The sequence below is a fragment of the Aptenodytes patagonicus genome, chromosome 22 (genome assembly GCF_965638725.1).
Source record: "Aptenodytes patagonicus chromosome 22, bAptPat1.pri.cur, whole genome shotgun sequence".
In the NCBI taxonomy this organism is placed as follows: Eukaryota; Metazoa; Chordata; class Aves; order Sphenisciformes; family Spheniscidae; genus Aptenodytes; species Aptenodytes patagonicus.
The window spans coordinates 2497392-2520775 of NC_134970.1; the positions used below are offsets into that span (position 1 = coordinate 2497392).

Below are 23384 nucleotides of genomic sequence, written 5' to 3' on the forward strand. Positions count from 1 at the left end.
GATCGCCTCCCTCGTGCGGAGGAAGCCGAGGCGCACCGCGGGGGTGACCCCCGGCCCTCGCACCGCGCCGGGCCCGGGGGCGGTGGGCGCGGGGGGACCGGGCCGGGCCGGGCCGGAGCGGGCGGTCCGAGCGAGGCCGCGGGGAGGCGGTTTCCACCCGGACGCTTTTGTACCGCGGGACGGCGCCATGGCGGCTGCCGCGGCCTGAGGGGAGCGCGGCGCCGGCCGGGGCGCGGGCCCGCCATGTTCTCCAGGGCGTTCCGGGTGAGATCCAACACCGCCATCAAGGGGTCCGATCGGTGAGTGCCGGGCCGGGGCCGGGCCCGGGCCCGGAGCCCCCCGCCGCGCCGAGGGGGGAAGGCCCGGAGGCAGGAGGCCGCGCTCCGCTGAGGGGAGCGGCTCAGTCCCGCCTCCCGCGCTGGGCCTGACCCGCCGCGTCCCCGCTGCCCGGCGGGCCCTTGGCGCGGCGGTGTTGGCCTGAAATCGCCACGGTTCGGCGTCGGTCTCGGTGCCGCGGGAGAGGCGGCGAGGGCAGCGGCGGTGCGAGCGGCGGCCTCCCCAGCCGCGGCGGCTCTGCCCCCGCAGAGATACGGGCTCGGGGCAGGCAGGGAGCTGCGGCTGCTTTCACCTTGGATTTGTGATAAACGTGAACTACCGGTCCGAATATGAAACGCACTTTTCGCTTGAAGGTGCTGTCGTCATTAAACTAGACATAAATGAATTGTAATGTCGAGGCCTAGCTGACCCTTCTTTACTTTTATCCTCTTACTTGTGTAGCGATGCTAGGCTGAGTTGCCGATCTTCACTTGACACTCACTTGACACGTCTGTGAATGACAAACCCACCGAGTGCCTTAATGACATGGTCACCGTGTCTTAAACATCAGTCAAAACCGGGGGGAGAGGGAAACCTGGCTGCACCCCTGCTCCTCCGTGCCGGAGCTGCAGGAGTCTGTAGGTGCCCAGCCTGTGGGCTGAGCAAGTCTGACACTCCCAGATTTGTGCTCAGGAGCTCAGAGCAGTAATGAAGTCACAGTGCAAAACAGAGGCAAAGACAGCAGCAGGAGCTGTAAGCAGATGTTTAAGGAAGAATATGAGCAGGGCAAGCATACTTGGCCTTTCTCCCAGTATTCTTCCAGCATGCGACTATCTCATTTGTAAACCTGGACGCAAATGCTTCAAATTATCTTCTGTGAAAAAGTGGGAATCTCGTGAACAGCCAACAAAATAGTAACTACCGATCTAGGAATTATTTTGAGGGATGGTCTAGACAGCTTTGTAACACATTTGTGATTTTATCATTACAGGAGAAAACTACGAACTGATGTTGCAGCAGCTTTTCCTAACCTTAGTGCCGAACAATTGGCTGAGTTTATTCCAAACAAGGAAGAGCTTAATGTCATCAAAATACACTCTCACAAAGGGGAGGCCATCACTGTTTACATGAATAACAGGAACCCAATACTGTTTGAAATCGAGAAAGCTCTGTATCCAACAGGTATGGGGAGCGGACCAGAATAATCCCCCCTCTTTACTTACTGGGCACCAGCCTTTCCCCAAAAGATTTCCTGTGTCTGTCATAAGTACTTATCACTATAGTATCGGTACACTTCATAATCTTTAATGCATTTATTCTACCAACATCTTTGTGAAATCAGTGGCATTTCTGGATTATTTCTGCAAAAAAGGGAAGTTGAGGTGCTGAGGGGTTAGAAACCAGGAAACAAGTCTTTTAAGTCATAGTTTAGCATCCTAGCCCCTTTTCTCTCTTTTGTCCACTGCAAGGTGTAATTCCAAGAAGCATGATGTCTACTTCCAGGCAGCCCTGGAATTAGGCAATGAATTGCTCTGATATTCTATGCTTTTATTTTTCCCATACCCAGCAATTCTTCCCTGTTGGAGTAGCATTTTAGCTCAAAGTGTCCTTGATTTAAGGAAAATAATGCAAACATTTATCTATATCCTTTATAACAATTCGCAGGAGCTTGAATGAACTAGCAGTTTATTTTTCTCCATCACATCTACTAATTATTGTAGGATTGTTCTGACTTCAGATTTCTTGATTACCCGAGTAACAGGAGAGTGTTTAGTTGTGGTTAGTATTGTACTGCTTAGTCTTAAAGGTGGGAAGAAGCAACAGCTAGGGACGTTCTTAATGATGCATCTTTAAATTTGGTTCTCTTTTGGGACAGTGTACACGCTGTGGGTCTACCCAGATCTTCTCCCTGCTTTTTCAACATGGCCCCCTGTGCTACAGAAACTAGCAGGAGGAGCAGGTAAGAGGACTAGAACTTTGTCATGTTGCATTGCAAAAAGGAGTTGCCTTCAGGGTTTTTTTGATGTTATCTGTCCCAGTGGCAAAAATGTACCTGAAACAAAACAAAAAAAAGTATAAAGAATAAGTACTTACAAAGTAATTCATGGTGATGTCCTAAAAAGGAAAATAAATTAGCTGTGAAACAGTTTGTGAATGAAACAAAGTAGGTTAAGCTGTTTAAATGCAGTAACCTGTTCCATGTGGGAGTCTCAGATTTGGAAATATCTTCTCTGGGTGATCAGCAACTCTGAATTGGGACACAGAACTGGCTGTGTCATTGGTCAGTCTTTTTTATAACTTTCCTTGAGCAGCTGAGTTCCTTTGCTGCCACCCTGCTTCCTGTCAATTCAGAGGTGAACTAGCTTAACCTACGGATAAGAAGTGAGTTCATATTGGGACCTACAATTGCAATCACTGTCAAGTAAATTGTGGATTGTGCAGGTGAGGTTGGATTTGAATTCCTGGATTACTGGCTCTACCACTTAATTATGGATCAAGACTAACAAGAAAGGAGTCTATTTTCTGGAACCTGCTTTGGATGCAGTTCGGACTCATGAGAATCAGGTCTTTATAAACTTTAAATTGCAGAACTGCTCAACCAGAAAAAGATTAAATTGCAGCTGTTGCGGCCTTAGTCTGTAAATGGAAGTGTATGTGTTGAAAGAGACGTCTTTTTTCCATTACACAGTATCTAAAGTAGAACTCAAGTCTCTCTGTTTGCTTGGTTTGCTTTTGGGGAAATAAAGTGCTTGAATGTGTAGCTGTGATAGACATCTGAGCAAGCTTTGCTGCTGACTTGCAGTGACCTAGTTTCTGGGAAAAAAAAGTCTTGCTAATGGGGGAAGGACATTGATGAAAGAGGGCTGCAGGTCATTCATCTCCCATGGCAACCAGGCTACCTCTGGGTACGATCCAAAGATAAGAAGCTGGCCACCGAGACAATGGCCAACAAAGGCAGAGGGAGAGGTAGAGCCACGTCTCAGAAAGAAGAGGAAAGGCATGAGACTATCCAGTGCTACAGGCGTGGAGGGAGGGAGCAGATTTAGGGAGCATTCAGTTACAAAGAGGAGAAGCAAGGTAGTGCTACTCATGATATCTGTTCTGTGAACTCAAGCATTTACTGTCTGCCCTGGTTATTTACATAATATACACGTGCTGCTTACCTTGTCACATTAAGGTCTTTATTTGATTTCTGTCCTCAGAGATGTGGAGCCTTTGTTGCAATTGCAGAGTTCATTCTAGATTTGTTGAAAGTAGTTGTGACAGTGAATGGGAGGAAAAATATTGTTGGCTTCTTCAGCATACACATTAAATCTATGATGCTGAGAAAAAACTGAGATGCCTTCAAAACCAAACCGTGGAACACAGGTCAGTCCATGAGACTGCAAGCTCTAGACAATTATAGCTGCTGTGAGGGAGAGCAGATGCTCTTTACATAATTTGGTGATAATGTGACGCCATACGTGGGGCATGGAAAATTGTTCTTTACTCACATGCCAGTCTGTTCTTCCCAGGTATGGAAAGCAGAAGGAGGCACATAACGAGGTGAATTGTTTCTGTCCAGATTAGCAAGGAGATGGTTAAGGCTGCTTCCTCATGCTGAGGAGAGTTCACAGCTGAGTGCAGCTATTGTGTCAGATCGGGAGGGTTGGGTCAGCAGCGGCAAGTTTTAGGCAATTCTCTCTTTGGGAAGAGAGCTGCTGGGATAACCTGCCCTTGGGACAGGGAAGAGTAAGTGGGTAGTTCCAGACACATCTTCTTCCTTTCTCTTTCCATGTCATTAATGAAGAGTAATGCTCTCTAGGCTGGGAGCTCATACCTTTCTGTTAAAAACAGTACTCCCTTCGGGCCTGGCAGGGCAAGGGGCTGAGCATGCTTAGCTCTTCTGCAATTTTTTTGGATGTGCCCAGCACCCTTGTGAATTGGATCCCTTACTCCACAGGGTGGTAGCAAGAAGTGCTGCCTTACTAGGAGAGACGGAGAATCATGTTTTAGCTGGCATGTGCTCAGCTATTAAGAGGCTTGTGTTTTTGCTGAATAACAGGAGGGATGGGGGTGGAGGAGGTAGTGGCTGAGTCTTTCATTGAGAAATGGATGTGCTTTATTCTTTTCTTCAGATCTGATGCTGCCAGGAGTTGTAGTGCCATCTTCTGGCTTTCCTCAAGTAGAACGGGGCACACTCTGTGCTGTCACCCTCTTGGGAAACAGGTACGGAGGATTCTTTATTCATATCTTGTCTTAGAAACTAAAAAAGAAATGAAGCTATTTTTTACAGGAAGACTCTGGGGGTTTTGAGGAAATAAAACAGAACTTTCTCATGCATTTGATGCACTGTGGACCTAAACAATGGAAAATACAGCAGAAAAAAAATCCACTTAAGTTTCTGGGTTAGGATATGTTTGAGCTCAGGTGGACAGCTTTGCAAATTGGTTCTTTTGGACCTGTGGGGGCACAACTGGTAGATTTGTTTTGAAACAGAGTAATTTTTTTAACAAAAGACTGTTTCTGCGCAGTTGTCTTTTTGTCTATGAGGAAATTCAGAGTGAGGGAGCAGTGCTAAAACTGTTGGGTTTTTTTCCCCCCACTGCTAGTCTCTTTTGGCAGTGCATATGCTTCTTGTACTTTATTAAAGTGAAGAATGTGTCACTGCACAACCTTCACTTCAGTATCACAGCTGCACGTATCCTTGGGATTCTTTGGAAGACTTTACATACCAGAAAGATAACCAGAAAATACCTAGATACTTTAAAAAAAGCAGGTTGTAAGGAACGAGGACATCGTAAAAGAAATTCAGTATATCACAATGGCACAGTCTGCCTTTGTCCAAGTAGCACAGTGTATTTGTGCTGTCCTGCTGTAATACTCCCTTTTTTTCCCAGAGCTCCAGTAGCAGTTGCAGTTGCCACTATGTCCACTGCGGAGATGCTGGCTGCTGGAATGAAAGGGAAGGGCTTTGCTGTGTTGCATACGTACATGGATCACCTCTGGTGGGTATATTGCCAGGCATTTGGTAAAATGTATAACAAGTCTCATGTGTTTACTAAAATCAAAATCTGTGCCCCAGTAGGCTTAATCTGTCAGTTCAACATACTGAGTTATTTGGGTACAGTTTAGATATGACCATTATTAAGGATTCAGCTACATGTTTTTGATGACCACACTTTTCTGACAGAAGCAGGTCCCTATCCTGACATCTATCCGTTATATACATATTGGAAATAGATATATAAAATTATTCACTTGATTCAGTTCCTTCAACCTGAGAGTAATTATTATAGAAATGAAGCTAGAACATCCCTGTTACTCTGATTTTAGAAAATCTTCTTGTTCTATAAAAAGTGAACTTTGAATCATTTTTGCTTAAAAACGGTCAACTGTGCCAGTCTCAACCAAATAAATTAGTTGCTCTGCATTTGGATTCAACTAGTCTGCTCAGTTTTAAGTTAAGATTCATGGGGGAACATAGAGTTTATGGAGAAAGATGAGTTAAAAATAAATTTTATAGTTTTGAGAATGTGGAAAAAGATCCATGCAACTGCCAGTGCCTTTTATCAGGGTGACATTTGTTCATTGTCCTATGGGTTTCAAAGCAGGAAACAGAAAGCTATGTTATGCTTTTTCTTCCTTTTATAGGGAATATGGTGACAAATCTTATCCTCCTACCCTAGCTCCCTTGGTAACAGATTCTGCTGAAAAGGAGAGTGCTGAAGATGAGGAGGAGATGGAGGGGAAAGAGCCCGTCGTCAGCTTCTCCACTGACCCATCGCAGCATGTGGACGTTGGTGATTTGAGCCTGAAGGAGCGAGACAGTTGTGCAATACTGATGGGAAAGGAGGAACTCAGTGAGAACAGAGGTGCAGAAACAGCTGAAGATGCCAACACAGAGGTTCAGCAGGAAGCTGAAGACAGCAGGACTCCACAAGGTATTTTTGCATACACGTGAAACCAAACTATGCCCCTTTGGTTTGCTGAAGCCCATACCCACGATCTAGATTACTGTACATTCTGGACAGCTCACTGCGAGAATGGGGTAGAGACAGTTCTGTGTGATCTGAAAGACAGTCTGAAAGAACTGAGTGCTGTGTTCTGAAAGACAGACTACTCACGGCTTGCTTGTCCTTTTTTTCCCTGCAGAGCAAATGGATGCATTATTTAGTCAGTGCTTTTTCCATGCCTTAAAATGCAAAGTAAAGAAGTCAGATCTCCCTCTGCTCACCAGCACATTTCTACGCAGCCATATGTTCTCATGCTGGTATGTGGTAAGAAAGAAGATTGTCTTTGGATTTGCATACTGGGTTTTTGGCTTTAAAACTGTGGAGATCAAGTGTGGTGTTTAGGATGAAGTTTTTGACTCAAAAGTAAAATTCAGTCCTTATCTAAGGTTATCTAAGATTATGCTCACTTCTTACATCAAATACTTTAATGTAAGGATTGTCCAGACCAGGATATGCACTTGGTAGCTAACCTGAGTTGGCTGACATTTGTTTCAAGATTGCTTAGTCGCTTAAATGGCTGTTTGCCTACCCACAGGAACATCAGCACTAGTTTCACTCATCATGATCTGTTTATTAGCTTGTTTGAAGTAATTCTTTCTCTGTGTGATTCGTATTTCCACTGTTAAGAAACTTCTAGCATAAGTAGCAAGATTTAAGAAGAAATGAAGGGTGACTTATAACTAAAGAACTTTTTAAAAATCCATTTATAGCCCTGCTGGACAGCAACTGGACATAAAGAAATCAAGCTATAAGAAGGTGAGACTTTTCTGTTGGGTTTTGGATTAATTTAAATAGGAAATGGAAGGAGAGAAAAAGTTCGAAGTTAAAATTATTCAAGTGTTAGTAAAACAAACAGACAAACAAAAAAACCCTAGAAGCTGTTCTTAAAAGCCAAGTTCTTTTCCTCAACTCTCTGCTCCTGTGGGATCCAGCGAGAAAAGTGATTGTCCTGAAAGCATGAGCAGTGATCTGCTTTGAATGCAGCTAATGCTATCTGCCACTGTACACTGCGATAGCTGTTAAAGGGTTCTGATCTTGTTGGACAGTGCAATTACTTGCAAGAAGAGGCCATTCCTTTTCTAAAGCTGTTAACGAACAAAAATGAAGAGAAAGGAGATGATATTGTCCCTGTTGTGTAGATGACAAGCAAAGGCAAAGCACGTTGCCAAAGATCTCACAGTAGTCCATGTGAGATGTACTGTGATTTGGCTAAGAAGGTCACAGAGCACACAGATGGCAGACCTACAAAAGGAGGAACACTTGCTTACTCTGTTTTAGAGCCAGACAGAGGCACTCACTGCTCCTTAGCAATTGCTGTGTTTAGAGATGCAAAGGTGTGTGGGGGGTGTTGTTTTTGTTTTTAAAGAAGTTTTTCTGATTTGGCATGTGACTTTGGGGCAGTCAGAAACACATGAACAGGAATTTAAAACGCTTGACTCTACATTTCTGATTGTTGCTTCCTTCAGTTCTCTAAATTCCTGCAATGTATGCAGCACCAGAAGATCTTACAAGTGAAGGAGCTGAACAAAGGTGTGGAGAGCATCGTGGAAGTGGACTGGAAACATCCAGAGTAGGTAGAATATTGTAGTCTTTAAAAGAGTTGGTAGTCTCGGAAAGAAGGGAGCGGAATCTGCTACTTCTAGCTCTATTACCTATACTCTGCTTGAATTCCTGTTCTGACTAGCTGTAGCAGCCCTCATTTCCTAATCTTAATATGCTACGGAGGGGTTTTATACCCTGCTTCTATACAACATTGCTTATGTTTCCTGCTCTTGTAAAGTTCTTCCAGGTGAACTATATTCTTCCTTCTTTACTCCTTGGCACTGAGCATGCTTAAAGTCTAATGACAGTGTCATGATTTCCACCTTTCCTTTCTTGTTAGTTGTGCATTCATCCATGGAACTTAAGATCAGAAAGGACTGTTAAATGATCTGGAAGTTGCATATGGCTCTTTATCCTTGTAGTGGGTGTACAAATTTTCCAGAGAAACAGCTTTGAAAATATTAAGGAGGATTCAGTTCATTGCAATTTGTTGCAGTGTTACAGTGACAAATTTCTGGCTTCCAGTTTGGATGCTAATAAAAGAGTTATAGTATCAAGCTTGTTAGCAGTCACTAAAAAGCACATTCCTTTGACAGTGTTTTGATAGTTTGTGTGGGTTTGTTGTTGTTGGGAGAAGGGAGGCAAGAAGGTTTGAAACCCATCAGGCAGTTTTCCATCTATTTAACAGTGACTATAATGGTATGACTGGTTTATGCCCTTCCAGTTTAAGCAGGTCTCCCTCTCTCCATTCCATCTATGTGCTGGGACAACTCATTGTTCAGCTTTCAGGTGAACTTACCTGTCTAAACAATAACTCCAATAAAAAGAATACACTGCTGCTGAATAAATGCTCGTGAAACTACAGTCTCAAAATGTCATATAGGATCAAATCAAGCACTTTGCAAAATCAGAAGCCAAAGTTATAATCTCAAAAAATTAAAAAAAAAAAAAATTGCTGTCTTTTCCATTACACATATTGATTTCCACAAATGCTCTTAGCCTTTCAGTTACTTATTACCCGATTCCTCTATATCGGTGTTTCTATTATCTTTCTAAGGATTAGTAGTTACCTCACGTCAAGAGCATCCTACTTGTTTCTTCTGCATATCGGCACATCAGCTCTCTCTTGGAATTTCCCAGCGGGCCTGAGGCTTCCTGTTATAGAACATCTCCTTGGCAACTAATGGAGTGGAGAATATTTCTGTAGATACAAGCATACCTTCTCTTCTGCATTTGGAAAGAAGCAGAATTACTTTGACTTTTTGCATTAACTTTTCTCTCCTTGTACTTGGCCTTATCATTAAGAGACAGGCATACTCAAACTCAGTTTGTCAATTCTCTTACTTTTAAGCACAGAATCTGCAGCTCTGGTCAATGAAATGAGACTTCAGCTCCTGCACTGGTACGGTTCTTACCCCTCTCTTCCAGAACTGTCTTTTATCAATGGCCACTAAAGAATCATTTCAGCTTTTAAATGTCTGTACGTTTGCGGAGAGTACAGTTTGTTTGTTGGTTTTTTTTAATTTAATTCTAGCAATTCTATGGAATGGGGCTGCATCATTTGGATTGTGGCAGTCGTCTCTAATTATGAGAGTCAAATATGCTTAGAATAGCTGGAGAGATTTACTTTTTCCCCAACATACAGGGCTTTACTCAGAGTGAAAAGTGTTTAATGTCACCTGAGTTAAGGTGCTTATTTATGTGTATCTTTGAAACGTGTACAAGACAAATTTAGTAATTGCAGCTAATGCTCCAAATACTGTTCTTTCATCATGTCCTTTAATCCACAGACACAGGCCCCCACTGCAATGGAATGCATTTGGAGGAACTGACATACTATACAACAGACCAGAAAGCTTTTTGCACAACTCTGCCAGGTTTTAGTTTCTCAGTGAAATGGAAGTAATATGTTTCAATCCCTTTCACTCACAGCAAATAATTCTCATTTCAGCGTTAAGGCATTTGCAGTACCTGAAGGATTTTCTTCAGCCTCTGCTGCCCAAGACAGCAAGAGTGAAGACAGAGAACAAGTGTACCGCGCTCCTGAAATCATTCCACTTTATGGGGTCTCAACAAAAATGATACCGCTCTTTCAGGAATCTGGACACAGGTAAGCACTAGAAAAGTACAACAAAACCATTGTTAGGTGAAGAGAGAGACTAACAAACCTATGCTGCTACCATTTTGTTAGCCCTCATGGGGAGGGCCCTGCGATGCTGGCAGGAAAGGTGATGGGAATCAAGAATATATTCATTGCTTCGCAAAGGGAAGAAAGATAAGAGGCTGTGACAGCTGCATTCAGCAAGTACTCACATCACTTCTCCCACAGCTAAGGAGGTGATAGCTCAAGTGTCAAAATTGATACATTTTACTTGGATTGTCTTAATTTGCCATTGGATAAGGCATATTCTGCCCACCCACAGTATGGTTTACTGAAAAGAGGATGCCCAGATAATTTAAAGAACTCACTTGCCTCCTTGTGCCCTAATCTTGTCTGTTTTGATGTAGTTTAGATAGCACTCAGTGGCAGCCTTTCTTCAGCTAAGCGCTTTTGTACAAGTTATCCACAGTCCCCTTAAGTTAGGGGTGCCATTGGGGACATCCTTCCAAACTAGGCTCCCAAAACCAAGGGTTTTAGAGTCTCTGTAATTACTGCTGTGAGGCTTTTATCTGGTGTACAGCAGCTGAGGTGTAACAAGAAATCACTCCCTAGCAGATGTATTTCAGTATTGAGCTGTTGCTACCAAATGTAGTCAGGGTAATTGCTGTCTTCTCTCTTAGTGACAGAATTCAACACCTAACTGCTTAAAGTAATAAGTTAAAAAGTTTTCTTTTTCTTTAGGAAAGGCAGCATCCTCTCAAGCAGTGAGGTGAGAAACATCATCATTAACTATGTGAAGACTAATGAGTTGATTGATGAAACAAACAAAAAGTAAGTAGACGTGGAAGTTGTCCTACCGTGCTTCCACAGGAGATGCTGAAGTTAGAGGAAGAAAGTGAATTTGTTTGCTTCTAATGAGTGTTTTTGTTTTGTAGCTTTGTAAAGGTGAATGCCATTCTGTGCGACTGCCTGTTAGATAAATCCGAACAAGATGAAATCTCAAACCTTAAATGGGATGACCTCTTGAGCAGGTGACTCTTTTCCCAATGTAGTGTTTCAGTATTACACAGATCATTGCATGCGACTCAAAGCCACATGTTAATGGAGCTACTTAAGTTCTAACTCCCTACTGGTAACACAAAAAAAAAAAATATCCAGAGACCTTCACTTGAAGAATCTCTCGTTCTTCACCATTTAACAGCATCTAGCATTAACTGTTGTTGGGGGTTTTTTGTTTACCTGCTAACCACTGATCAGGGAAAGCTTCCTAAACAAACAGTGCCTGGTTCTGTGTATAATCTGTATGTACATATTTATGAAGCCATCCTTTGCAATAGATAGCCGAACATGCCCTTTTTAGGCAACGGTAGTCATCCTGCTCTTTATGTGCAGCACAACTTCTGCATTTATAACCTAAACCCACATTTTAGATCCAAGACGCCTGAGTATCTGACACAAGACCATTGTTTCCATATACTGAAAAACTTTGCCGAAATGTCCCCAATGTCTTACTTGCCTTGAGCTTCTTCATCACACAATGCTTGAGGTACCTCCAGCAGCTTCCTTTATTTCTGAAGCCAAGTTTGCTCGTACGACAGTAACACAGTTTATGCTGAATTTTAAAGTGAAGTTGCTTCTCTGATCTGTGAACAATACAGCTGAACAATAGCTTAAAGACAAAATTAAAGAAGGTTTTCCTTTACAAGAACCAATTTATAAAATTTTACCAGTAACAACCTAATCTATAATTTTTGCCAGTCAGTAGACTGGCTTTCTTTTTAGTCAGTCCCTTTCTTTAAATAATAGCTAGGATGCAAATCTTCGCATGAGATCATCATGCATTATCTTCTTAAGATACAGATTCTCACACATAGAATCTTGGCTTTCGTGTAGTCTCAAAAACCTGTGAGAGGCTGCAGTGGAAAAGCACAGTTAACATCAGCCTTGCCATACTGTATAGACTAATTGGATACGTAAACTTTGTTCAGGTGCCTTGAACGACTGCAGCCCTTACACCAGGTGACATTTTTTGGACAAGAACCTGTTGTGAGGAAAGGAAACATTGAACCCATCAACATAGCCATAGCACAGAGATCATCAAATAAGAAGGTAAAAAGAGAACTAAAATCACAGGGTTTTGCGCAGAAGCCCAGATTCTGAGAGCAGCTTTGGCAGCTCGTTTTTCTGGGATGAATGGGACATGACTTGCTAATACCTACAGCAGTGATGTTTGCAATAATTATTAAAACCTGTAGGTGACAATTATCAAGAACCTTGAGCTGTATGGTCTAGACCCACAGTGTGTGGCCAACATTCTGCAACAAAAAGTACAAGCCAGTGCCACCATCACCCCAGTACCAGGAACAAAAGACAGAGTTCAGGTCCAGATCCAAGGCAACCAAATCCATCATCTGGCCAAGATGCTGCTAGGTAAGTCTATTCTGGAACAGGGCCGGGACTGGTTATAGCAAGATACAGATTTTAATTCTTGAGCTCTGAATATTTACCTGAAGTGAACTCTTGGTTATGTTGCAGAAGAATACCAGCTACCTCGGAAATATATTCAAGGCCTTGAGAAGGCTCCAAAGCTTGGCCGGAAGAAGTAAGAGAAAAATCTACTGTAAGAGTTACTCAGATCTCGTTATTTATAGAAGTGTTCTGCCAACAAATCAAGGATAATGTACAGGCCCTATTAATTGAAAAATGAGTCTTGGATGTTTACAAGGTCTAGGATTCACCCAAATAATAATATTGCTCCAGCTGTTCATTTTTCATAAAAATAAAAAGCTGAATAAAACCCCTAGCATTATCCTTTTCCATATATTTTTCCTAGAAGTTCCAATGGTGCACTCGTTTTCTGGCTACAGTGGCTTTTGGCTAGTTTAACATTCTTGCTTTGCATCTTTTAGCAAAGGCATGGTAATAGAACCTCCACTGAAATGTAAGCAAAGTACATTCCAACACATCGTCCTGGAACAGTCCAGTGTGTTGTGCCATAGACTGCGTATGTCAGAAGTACAAACCAGTCTTGGGTTTACATTTTAACCTTTTAAACATTTCCAGATATTAATATCAGACATTTCAGCACTGAGAATGAATTCTATTAGCTGGATTTTTATGGTTTATATTATTTTTATATATAAATACATTTTAATGTATGACATTAACTGTAATTTACCACAGGTAGACATGGGTAGCAGTTCTGTCAAATCCAGCTAAAATATTAAGATTAATGAACACTTTGGTCAGGTTTCACAGGGGTGGATGTCCTGTACCACTTTAGCTGAAGCTTAAGCACTTTACAGTGGGGTTAAGAAATGTAAATTCACTTCTAGGAAGGATTCCTGTATTTTCCCTTTAGACTTAATACATGAAAGTTCCACAGGAGGGCGCCAGAAAAAGACGTTAAAGAGATTTCTTTAATTACTGACAGTTTTATTATCGTTGTCTTTTACAGTATCTGCGTATGAACAAGTAGTTTCAGAACCTTCAAAAAAGCTGGAAGTGAGACTTTTTTTAAAAATGCCATAGAATTACTATGGAGTAGTAAAAATAAATTACAGCATTGCAAAAATGCATTTCACTTTGCCATAGAAGCTTTACTATTCCATTCTATACACGTTATTTTACATGTTTTACAGTAGACATGAAAAATAAATTCACACAAACTGGGCAACACAATATACTAATCAAAGGCACTGCCAACAGTATTTTGCGCTTAAGGAAGGGGCCAATACTTCTATCCTAGACACAGCTCAACTGACTGTTGAGAATATGAGTTTCAAGACCAACCAATTCCTCAAATGCCCCATTATCTTGAAAAACCAAAAGAAACGGCCCTCCCCTTTGCAGGAGGTTTTCAGCAGCATTCACGGTAATTGCATAAGAAGCCATGCCTTCTACAAAATGTCAAAGACATGCTGGGTTCCAGGAGGGGAGAGGGAGACAGTCACCAAAACTCTTAGGAGAAGAACAACAACAACAAAAGAAATCTTACAACTTTTAGCCAGAAAGAGAAGGGATTTAAAAACAAGCGTCTGGCTCTTACTTCTCAGAACCAATGGCAGTTTTTACAGTGTTCTTGCTCTTGACTGAACAGAAGTATTTATACCGTGCTTTCAAGACTCAAAACACTAGATAAACGTTATTTAAATTACTTCTCAAATGCATAATGAAGTCGTAAGTATTCTTGTAAGTGGACAAACAGCCCCAGAGCATGAAAACTGCTGCTCTAGTTGGGCTGCCGCCACGTTGTTAAAGGTCATCTGGGCGTAGAGTACAGTACAGCTGGGAGGCCCTTCCCGCACTGCGTGCCAGAGGCCATAGCCCTGTTTGTTAGCAAACCCTTTTACACTACTGACTAAAACATGAGCTGGAACTAAGCTTGCAGAAAGTGGCATTTATACAAACCGAGGGGCTTTAAGTGATGCGGTTTCTCTCTTATGGTTTATAAACAAACATACTCAAGTATAAATCTGGGGGTGGGGGAGGAAATCCCAAGCTGTCACCTTCAAGAAGGAAACAAAAACAGTTCCTCGTCCCTCTACGGACAAAAGCAGCCTCATCACAACAGTACTTTAGGTAAATGGGGGGTCAGGACTGACAAGGCTCTTGACAAAAGCCCCTTCCAACTTCCTCCTTAGCCCAAATGCAGAGTTTTCACGCTTAAGGAAAAAAAGGCACTGAGGTAAATTTTAGACTCTTCCATGTTGTCTCTGTTACCCAATAACCTGTTGTCTCCCTTCCCACTTCGTGCAGGCAGGGTCACAGCAGTCTGCAGTGAGCTCAAAGGGACACTTGTTCATCAAGTCAGTGTGAAACCCTTTCACATGCTCCATCTGAATCCAGCTAGTATTAACGTTCCATTTTTCTCTTTACGCCTTGTTGCGGTGTCCTGTGTAACCAGAGGGAAGACTGAACCTGGCTGCGCGCAGCGTGCTCGCTACAAAGCACTGAGAGCAAACACGGGGACCGTCCTCTCTCAGCTTGGCACCCCTGGAGCCTTCCTTGCCCTTCAGCGATCGCTGCATGGCGTCAGCGAGATCAGGGTCGCTGGTTAGAGCTATGGCAGTAACTGACAATTCAGCTCAAGGATTTTTTTTTGAAGGATGCGCAGTGCGTGCATCAGAGACAGTGGGAGCCCTGAGGGGGGGGGGGGGGAGAGAGAAACTTACTCTCCTCTCCTAGCTCCACGTAGAGAGCAAAACCTGGTAACCTTCCTGGACCTGCAGGCAGAGCACCGATTGTGAGTGGGGAGGGAGGGAAGGAGAACACGCACGTACAGAATGGCACAGGGAGGGAGGGGATGGCCTGTGACGGACAGGAGTGGTGGGGGAGCGGTACAAGGAGGGTTAGCAGGAGGAAGCATGGTATGAGAGAGTGGCGGGGGGAAAGCATCTGAGGCTAACGGTTCCCTTACTCTTCCTGGTGCTACGGCTTTTCCACGCAGGCAGCCTGTGCTCTTCGTGCCACGTCCACGCCCTGGCCCTGGTCGGAGCTCCTCTCCCTCGGTGTCAGACCTGTTCATAGCTCAAAATCAGTTTGGTTTGTGAAAGGGGGTTTTGAGCTTTCCTGGGTTAGTCTATTGGACATGTATTGCTAAACGTTCAGTATTGAACCGTCGGCCCACGGCCCAACCATCACCTTTACACTTTTCAAACACAATTTGTTAAAAAATAGGTCCCAGTTCCTACAGAGTAGAAAACGGGTAAAACACTGGCTAGCTTAGCTAAGCATCAGGGGTATTTGCTTTGATTCACATCTGTTTTCAAAATTGGAAGTTAATGAGAATCAAAATGGATGACTTTTCTTGGAATTAATATCACCAAGTTTCAATAATACTTACTAACAGACTGTTTGGGTGTTGCAGCTGCCTTGGGTGTCATAACTTTACATTTCCCTGGCTATCTTAACCCTGAACAAGTCCGTCCGGTGTTGGTTGCAGCTGCAACAGCCACATGGTTTGGTGCAACCACCTCCTCTGCTTTATCTGCTGCTTCCTGTGCTCTACTTACGAAATGAGAACTCAGCCACGTGGGCGCACGCAATGAGCCGCAGCACCTCCGAACAAGAACAAGCAAGTTGCTGGGGGGAGCGTGAACGGCAAGTGTTACCCTGCTCAAAACATTAGCCAGTAGATGTTCCTGTTGGGTTTAACACAGCATTTTCCACGAAGCTTTTCCATCTGATGGTACAGCTGAAAAGCGAACCAGCAGCTGTGTTTGGTTTGTTGACGGGCACAGTTTTAAAACAGGCTTCCCGTTCTTTGACTGGCTCTGGTCCTGGGATAAGAAGAAAATGCAGTATGTTGATTTTATGGGTGCTGTGAGCCAGTCCTTAATGGAAGGATGAAGAGGGAGAGTGACTATTGTAAGGTGTCCTGAGAAGTGTCTTTTCATTTTAAAAATAGTATCTAGCTTAGTCTGATGCCCAGTGCCTCCCAAAGAGTTATCCCGGCTTGCCTCTGGCTTCTTTCAAGGTCTGTTGCAGTCTCTGTTTAAACTTCTCGTACTTCCTTTGCACTTGCTGGATTTTGTCCTTTTCTTCTTTGTCCAGTATCATCAAGAAGTTCTGTAGCTCTGGGATGGAGAATGCGTCCCACTGCAGAAACAGAGGGAAAGTAAGCACACACCATTCACCTTATTGCTTTTGTGGTTTGGTGTTTTTTTTCTCCCCCCTGAATCTGTGAAGAGGAACAATAAAAAGACATTTAAACACGTATCTGATCTCCGGGTAGCTTAATCTCACAGCGTCATGTTGTGAGAGAGACGGGATAATGGGCTACAGCATAAAGGGCCATCCCAGTCCTGAGCCCCTGAGACTGTAGATTTAATAGAAATTATCTTTACTCAGGTGAGTTGAAGCTCCCACTGCAAGAGGTGACACAGCTCCCTAAGGAACTGAAATACATATGGAAGTAACTGACGTAGCATTCACCCGCACTTCTCGTTACGAAGGGGGAGCGAGGTCCCAGCAGGCAACGCTGCCCAGCAGGAGCCAGTTCTCTTCACTTCACTGCAAAGTTACCATCAAAACTGTTCGAGCTTCAGCAAAGCTCTTGGCACGGGGTGCCAGCAGACTGGCTGCTCCGGCTGTCACCTACAACAACGTCAGGCTGACAGCGAGGAACAGGCAGGTCGCAGGCTGATGGTTGCGATCACTTAATAAACACTGCTTTATGTCTGCTCAGCGCTGCCGCGGGAAGCCGGCATTCCTGCGGCGTCCTTACCAACCGCAGTCCAACTCCTCCGGTGGCACGGCACGTCCTGAACCACCCCGCGGCACGGAGCCGCTCCCGGCACGTGAGGCAGAATCCCGCGGCAGCTCCCAACGTTTGCCTTCATCGTGGTGGGGAGCATGACTGCACCAAAAACCGACCGCGAATTTATTACCTGAGTGTCCCTGGCTTCTACTTAAATTAGTGGATTACTTATAACAGTGTTTAGCCAATCTAATTATTGAGGAGGATTAACTCTGGGATGGCGTTGCTTGGTTCTGTAAACAGATTATGGTTTGGCCATCAAAACCGGCCTCAGCATTTTCACAGCTCAAGTTTAAATTTTTTAAAAATCAACATACTTGAGAGGCAATGAAGGATCCTTTTTTTTTTTTTTTTTTTTAAAAGTAAGGTACAAGCAGTCCATTGAGCTGATAATTTAAGTTTGGAGAAAAGCTGGTATCACCCTTCGTATGGTAAACCCAGCCCAATCAGAGGGAAGCAGCCTTGCTTGCGTGCCATACATCTCCCAGCTCTGCAATGCTGCCACATGCTCCACAACACTGTTAATGTTCATGTAAAAACCAAGGGAAAGAGTCACCGACATACCTCAACTTCCCCTGTTTCGTTTTCCTTCAGCACAAAACTGAGCACATCTGTGTCGGGGCCCGCCAGCAGCCGGAGGTACAGGGGATACTCGGTGAGAGGGAGCTTCTGGAAGAGCACTGCAAGGGGACAGCAGACATCCACAGTCAGCCCATGGCTGCCAGGGCAGAGGAAAGCTCAGAAGGTCAATCAGAGCATGTAAAAGCGGTTCGTGCTGCTCAGGATCATAGTGGAAATAGCTGACTCTCTATCAGAGATCCATAACGATCTCTGTTAGGTCTTAGGGGACTTCAGCCCCCTTCTGAAAACCAGTAATTCCCCATTAGCTTAAGCAGCATCACCTCTTGTGGCGGTCAGGCCATTTATTCATCTGACATTTAGGCACTGCCTGCCTGCCACACCACCCACCAAGTCCTAGATGAATGCTTTGACGACGTTTCTGTCACACAAAATAGTAGGCAAACTGATCAGCCGCAGGAAAGCTGGCGGGTCCGAGGGCACGAACTCACCTTGCCCATCCTTCCGCATCTCCTTGAAAAGTGCAAACTTCTGAGGATTATCCACCACCATGAATTTCTTCAGGAGCCCCTGGATCACCTCGCTCACTGTGGTCGTGCTGCTGATGTGGAGCTGCTTGATGGCATCCAGCGGCAAGTAGAAGGAGGTTCTCTTGTCCGTCATATCAGCCAGGTTCACCTCCTTGAGGGCATCGTAGATGGACTGCGGCCGGATCCCTGCCGGTACCGTCACGGGGCGGCGCAGTTTCAAATGCACTTTAATGAAACCTGTGTATGTCCCATCGTCGTTCTAAAGCAAAGGAGAGGGGGTTCAGGCTCTGGGGAGCCTTTCCAGTCCTTCCCCCCCACCACGAGGGGCTTTCTGGTCTACAGTGCTGCAGCCTGCAGGGGTGACTGCAGGACTTTCCACCCCTCGGCACTGCTAGGAGTTTGAGGGTTTCTTATTAATCATGTAAAAAGTAACCAGTAATTTCGGGTTAGTCACTACTGATTTTCTCCTGTTCCTTCCACTCGGTAATGACTCATCCCTCCCTCGCATCTGTGCGATCTTGTCTTATTTAAAACCAACACGGCTACAAGTCAGTTATGGAAACCATTACATGTAATTTGTAGTTGCAATTAAGTGAGGGTTTGAAGCCTCTGGAAAGGTCTCTACCCCTTGTGTTCAGCAGGATCTCCCAACCGTATTCCTCACATTTTGTTCCCCGCTTACGGGATTCTCACATCTCCATGTAATAAATCATCATTCAAGATCAGCCTGTCTCACAACAGGTCCCTTACCCTACCCTCAGCTCTGCAAAAATGCAAAAATCAAGAGAAAAGCCTGGCTCCATACAGTCCGTCCATGGGTGCCAGGCAGGAACAAGCCGAGGGATCCACCTCAGGTGCCAGGAGCACTGGCCTGCGGTCCCACCGAAGGGCCACCACCAGCGGCTGAGCCCAGTCGAGTCCCAAGGCTGTATCAAGTCTCAAGATTGTATTTTCACTAAGCTTCAAGAAAAGTAACTCGAGTAAAGATTTGTGTCCCAAATGACTTCCGCAAGTCAAGGGCTGATAAAAATCAACGGGTGAGCCGTTCCAGCAGAAATTACTGTGCAGCCTTCACAAGGGAAATTGTTGTAAGATCTACTATTTTAAATAAATTTCAGGTTTATTTTCAGATGTTAGCAAGCACCAGGGAGTTACGTAGCTGCTGTTCTTAGAAGTTCTACAATTTAATTATTTCACTCTTTAAGAAGCTTTTCCTCCTCTCTGTAAGATGCCGTGAAGTTTGTACCTTTGCAGTACTCTGGTTTGTAGAAGAGGTGATTTCCTTGTCTTCTCACCACACACCATCAAGGCTTTACTTTACAGGTGGTGATAAGCAAGTTTGCAATCAAAGCTTCAAAATATAAGGCATCCACTGTGGTTCTTAGACCTCTGCTTAAACAAGCTTGGCAGTGGCAGAGGAGAAAAGCATCTCTTTCTATAGAAAGGCTTTGTGTTTCTAAACACACTTCGTCTTTCTAAATCCACTTTGCAACAGCTGCTGAACTGCAGCGTCACAGCCCGAGTTTTACCGTGACTCATCCCCGCGAGAGCAACGTGGGCTCATCCATTTGTGGCAAGTCACTCACAGCACAGGCTGGCCAGCGAGTACTGTGCCGGTGCTCCCAGCTGAGAAGGGACGGAGGCAGGGAAGGGTTATCTCAAGTGTCAGTGACTAACGCTAAGGAAACCCAAGCAGGAGAAAAAGCAGATCAGGTAAGGAAGACAAGAACATCTCAACAGCCACAAGCCCTCTTGCCTTGGAGATGCCTTCCTACAGCCTGGCTCAGTTCACAGCCCAGAGGAACTAGCATCGGTCTTTCTGCGTATTACCTAAATAGAGCCCGATACATACCAGCTTCATCAACAGGCAGTTTGTAACTTTTGCATTGTATTTTTCAATTTTCTGTTTGATCTCCTGGATGGTCGGAGGCTCGGGTTTTTCTTCTTCTACTTTTTGTGTTACATTCTGAAATCAGAAGAGACAGGCTTTAGCTGTTTTATATATTGGGTAACACCGCATCTGTTCAGCTCTGCTTTTGCTTGGTGCATGGATCCTGAGCTCACGCTAACAGCGATGGCGCAGGTGGAGATGGTTCCTACGGCCAAGAGGCTAAATGCACGGGATGCCACGTCCCTGCCCCAAACCACCTCTGTACACCAGTAACAGGCAGTGGAGGGTAACACAAAACCCACCGGTTAGCGGGACACTGAGGCACAGAGCAGTAAAGACATCCCAGTACAAACCAGGGCAAAGAATCCAGCCTCTAAAGCTCTAAAGCCCGCTTTCAAAAAAAGCCACCTGCACCTGCTGAGCATTTCTTTGCTTCTTGCAATGCAGTTGAAAAATCACATCCTATTTCCAGTATTCATGGCTCTGCCTACCCAAGCCAGGCACCCCCTTAAAAACCTGGGGTGCTCCTCAACAAGCTTCCAGCAGATTCACCCAGGCAGAACCTGCAGTTAAATCTCTGCTGGATTACTCCTCCTTAGCTTTGGAAATTGTAGCTCAGAGCAGTAAAAATCACACAAGCAGCAAGCCGGCTGCGTGACTAATAAATCAAGTCACTGCAAACCCAGTCAAGGCATCCCAGCCCATGTCAGAAACCATTCGGCGTCTGCCCGCGCGTGGGCTTGCCGGGAGGACGACGGCTGCTGCTGCTCGCCCAGGTTTTGGAGAATTTCCTCTTGGGAGGCAGAGCAACAGATTCAGCGCGTAGGTGGGCTTTACCTGCAGGTTGTGCACGGAAATGTCGCTAATGAATAATGGGAAAACACGATCCCGTTGTGGAGAGGCAGCTCGTGGGAGCTTCCCAAATGCAACCCAGGGTTTAGAGCGTTTAAGCAGAAAGGCAATGAGTGAGTTTGGACAAAGTGCCGGAGCAGAGCCCGGTGCTGCCAGCAGCACAGGCTGAGCTAACTCGGGATGGGGGGGGCAGAGTCCAAGCCAGGAGGATGCTGCCATGGGGTCGGAGCAGCTGCAAGACCTGCACTAGAGGGGAGCAGGACCACGGTGCCCATTAGAGGCCATCTAAAAGGGGAAAAGTAAGGTGCTTTCTACAGAAGAGGGCCAGAGCATGCATCTCTGGGGTACGCTGGAGGAAAGCATGCAAACCACCGTCGAGCCCTGCCTGCCCCTGCTCCCCACTGCTCCTGCACGGCCCCAGGGAGGCATCTCTGGCCACCCAGCCTCCCCGCTCCCAGCCCCGAAGGCAGGCAAGCAAGGCTCACGGGACGCCGGCCACCTTTCTCCAAGGACACGCAAGACGGGGAGAGAGCAAGAACAGTGTTGGGGGAGCCAGGAGGGAGGCCCTGACGAGGCACCGGGAACATGCAGTTGCAGATGGTTTTCTGCAGTCACGAAGGTTTGTAGCAGCCTCGAGCGAGAGCCTGAGCCACGCTCCCACCTCCCATCTGCCCAAGTACCGCGGCACAGGCTGCGAAGGCCCACGGACACCCTGGAAACAAAATGTCAGGATGCGATCCTCCACCATCGTGCCCAGCGTGACGGCAGAGCCCAGGCACGCTCAGGCACTGCGGGAACACAAGAACCAGCAAGCTCTTTTCCAAAAACCTGCTGGAAGGCAGGAAAGGATGCGCCAGCACATACAGGCAGGGATTTTGTATGTTCGCACCCTAAGAGTTCAAGTGCAGCCTCGGCAGCTGCAGAGCCCCTCGAGGCTCCTGGGGCTGTCCCTGGGTGCCGGTGCTTTGCCTGCACCACGCAGGGGGGGTAAGGAGGGGAGAGAAACCCAGAACACAAAGCTAAAGCTACCAAGCCACGGCCAGAGAGGCAGCAAGTGCTTCTGGGGGACACCCCCTGCATCCCATCTCCATCCCCTGGGACGGCAACACCAAGCCCAAAGCATGTACTCAGAACAAAAGCACCCACCCACCTTCAGCATCCATCTGGAGCAGTCTGTTGCAGAGTTAATGGCTCCTGTAATAGCGAGATGGAAGCAAGGACTTGTGTGACCCTGAAGTAAATTCAAATTCACACGTGGGCTAAGAAAATCTATTAAAAACCTGAAATACAGGGAGCTAAACTAACCCAGGAGTTCCCTGGCTGCACGGCAAAGCCCAGCAGCCACCTTTGGGTCTCCTCGTGGGAAATAACCTGCTGCAAGGACAGGACTGCGCTGACTGCACCGTGGGTCTCTGTGGGCAGCTTGTGAGGACACACGACTGAGCAGCATTCCCCGCGAGGTACCGCAGCTGAACTCCTGCCCTGAGCACGTCTCCAGCCCAGGGACGCCGATCACGCCAAACCATGGCGCCGGATGCAAACCAGCAGCAAGAATTACAGCCTGCAGCAATACGCGCTGTTCATTTCTTTGCACGATCACTGGAGCTCTTCACCAGCTTCTTCAGCCGCTTGCCTCGCCGGCAGCGGGACGTGGGTCCAACAGCAGCATTCAAGAAGCCTCGATGACTTTATTGCCACAAGACCATTGGAAACTCCCTACACGAGGCTCATCTTGTGCTTCAAGGTTTGACACCACTTTAGCCAGGGTTACCCAAAGCCCTTCAGCAGAGGGGCTTTCCAGCCAGCCAGGAGAGCAGGTCTCCTCTAAAGCACAGCCTTCAGCATCCCAAAATCCAGACCTGCTGCAAACACGCCTGCGTGTGTCTTGGACTACGCTCAGTGGGCCGTATTTCACAGCGCAGCGCTCTGCTGCCTTTCCATAACTCACCACCTTCCCCGGAGACAGGCTGTGAATACATTTCGCCAGCGCTGCCTGAAACTGCAAGCAGCGCTCCCATATTTTATGTGGGCTTGCTCAGAAGTTAGCATTAGCGGAGAGCAGAAAGCGTGAAGGGATGTGCTATCAAGGCCGGTACAGAACAAAACCTGTAACCTCCAAAAAGGAAAAAAAAGGAATAAAAAGCAACTTTGGGAGCAAAGCCTGTCTCTTCCCAGGCAGCCCCACAGCGCATGAGACCAGGATGCAGCAAGCTGTAAATAAGCCAGTATCACCCCAGGCTACCCATGTATTTCTTTTAGGAGGAGAATCAAGCACAGGACAAACTGAAATCCTGGTTGCAATCTGGCAAGACGGCTA

At 45.7% G+C, this 23384-nt stretch overlaps 2 protein-coding genes across 6 annotated transcripts in view; one reads left to right on the forward strand and one right to left on the reverse strand.

Moving 5' to 3' along the window:
* Positions 1-203: 203 nt before the first annotated feature.
* Positions 204-13483, forward strand: EIF2D (eukaryotic translation initiation factor 2D). Of its 3 annotated transcripts, XM_076358271.1 has the most exons (16): positions 204-299; positions 1307-1497; positions 2192-2275; positions 4434-4524; positions 5196-5303; positions 5950-6239; positions 6451-6568; positions 7022-7067; positions 7778-7881; positions 9805-9963; positions 10696-10785; positions 10890-10985; positions 11943-12063; positions 12210-12384; positions 12490-12574; positions 13412-13483. In XM_076358271.1, exons 1-15 carry the CDS (start codon positions 244-246, stop codon positions 12558-12560), a joined length of 1800 nt encoding a protein of 599 aa, XP_076214386.1. In that variant the 5' UTR covers positions 204-243; the 3' UTR covers positions 12561-12574; positions 13412-13483. The 3 variants fall into 3 exon arrangements, with proteins under 3 accessions (XP_076214386.1, XP_076214385.1, XP_076214387.1); XM_076358270.1 differs by lacking the exon at positions 13412-13483 and having other exon boundaries at positions 12490-12757; XM_076358272.1 differs by lacking the exons at positions 204-299; positions 1307-1497; positions 13412-13483 and adding an exon at positions 3519-3684 and having other exon boundaries at positions 2212-2275; positions 12490-12757.
* Positions 13484-13553: 70 nt separating this feature from the next.
* RASSF5 (Ras association domain family member 5) overlaps positions 13554-23384 on the reverse strand; it is a 35506-nt gene continuing 25675 nt past the window's right edge. For all 3 annotated transcript variants that reach the window (XM_076358273.1, XM_076358274.1, XM_076358275.1), the window contains 4 exons: positions 20177-20290; positions 18286-18583; positions 17780-17895; positions 13554-16554 (listed from right to left, as the gene is read on the reverse strand). In XM_076358273.1, coding sequence (XP_076214388.1) covers positions 16402-16554; positions 17780-17895; positions 18286-18583; positions 20177-20290 — 681 coding nt within the window. In that variant the 3' untranslated portion in view covers positions 13554-16401. The remainder of the gene's footprint in view (positions 16555-17779; positions 17896-18285; positions 18584-20176; positions 20291-23384) is intronic.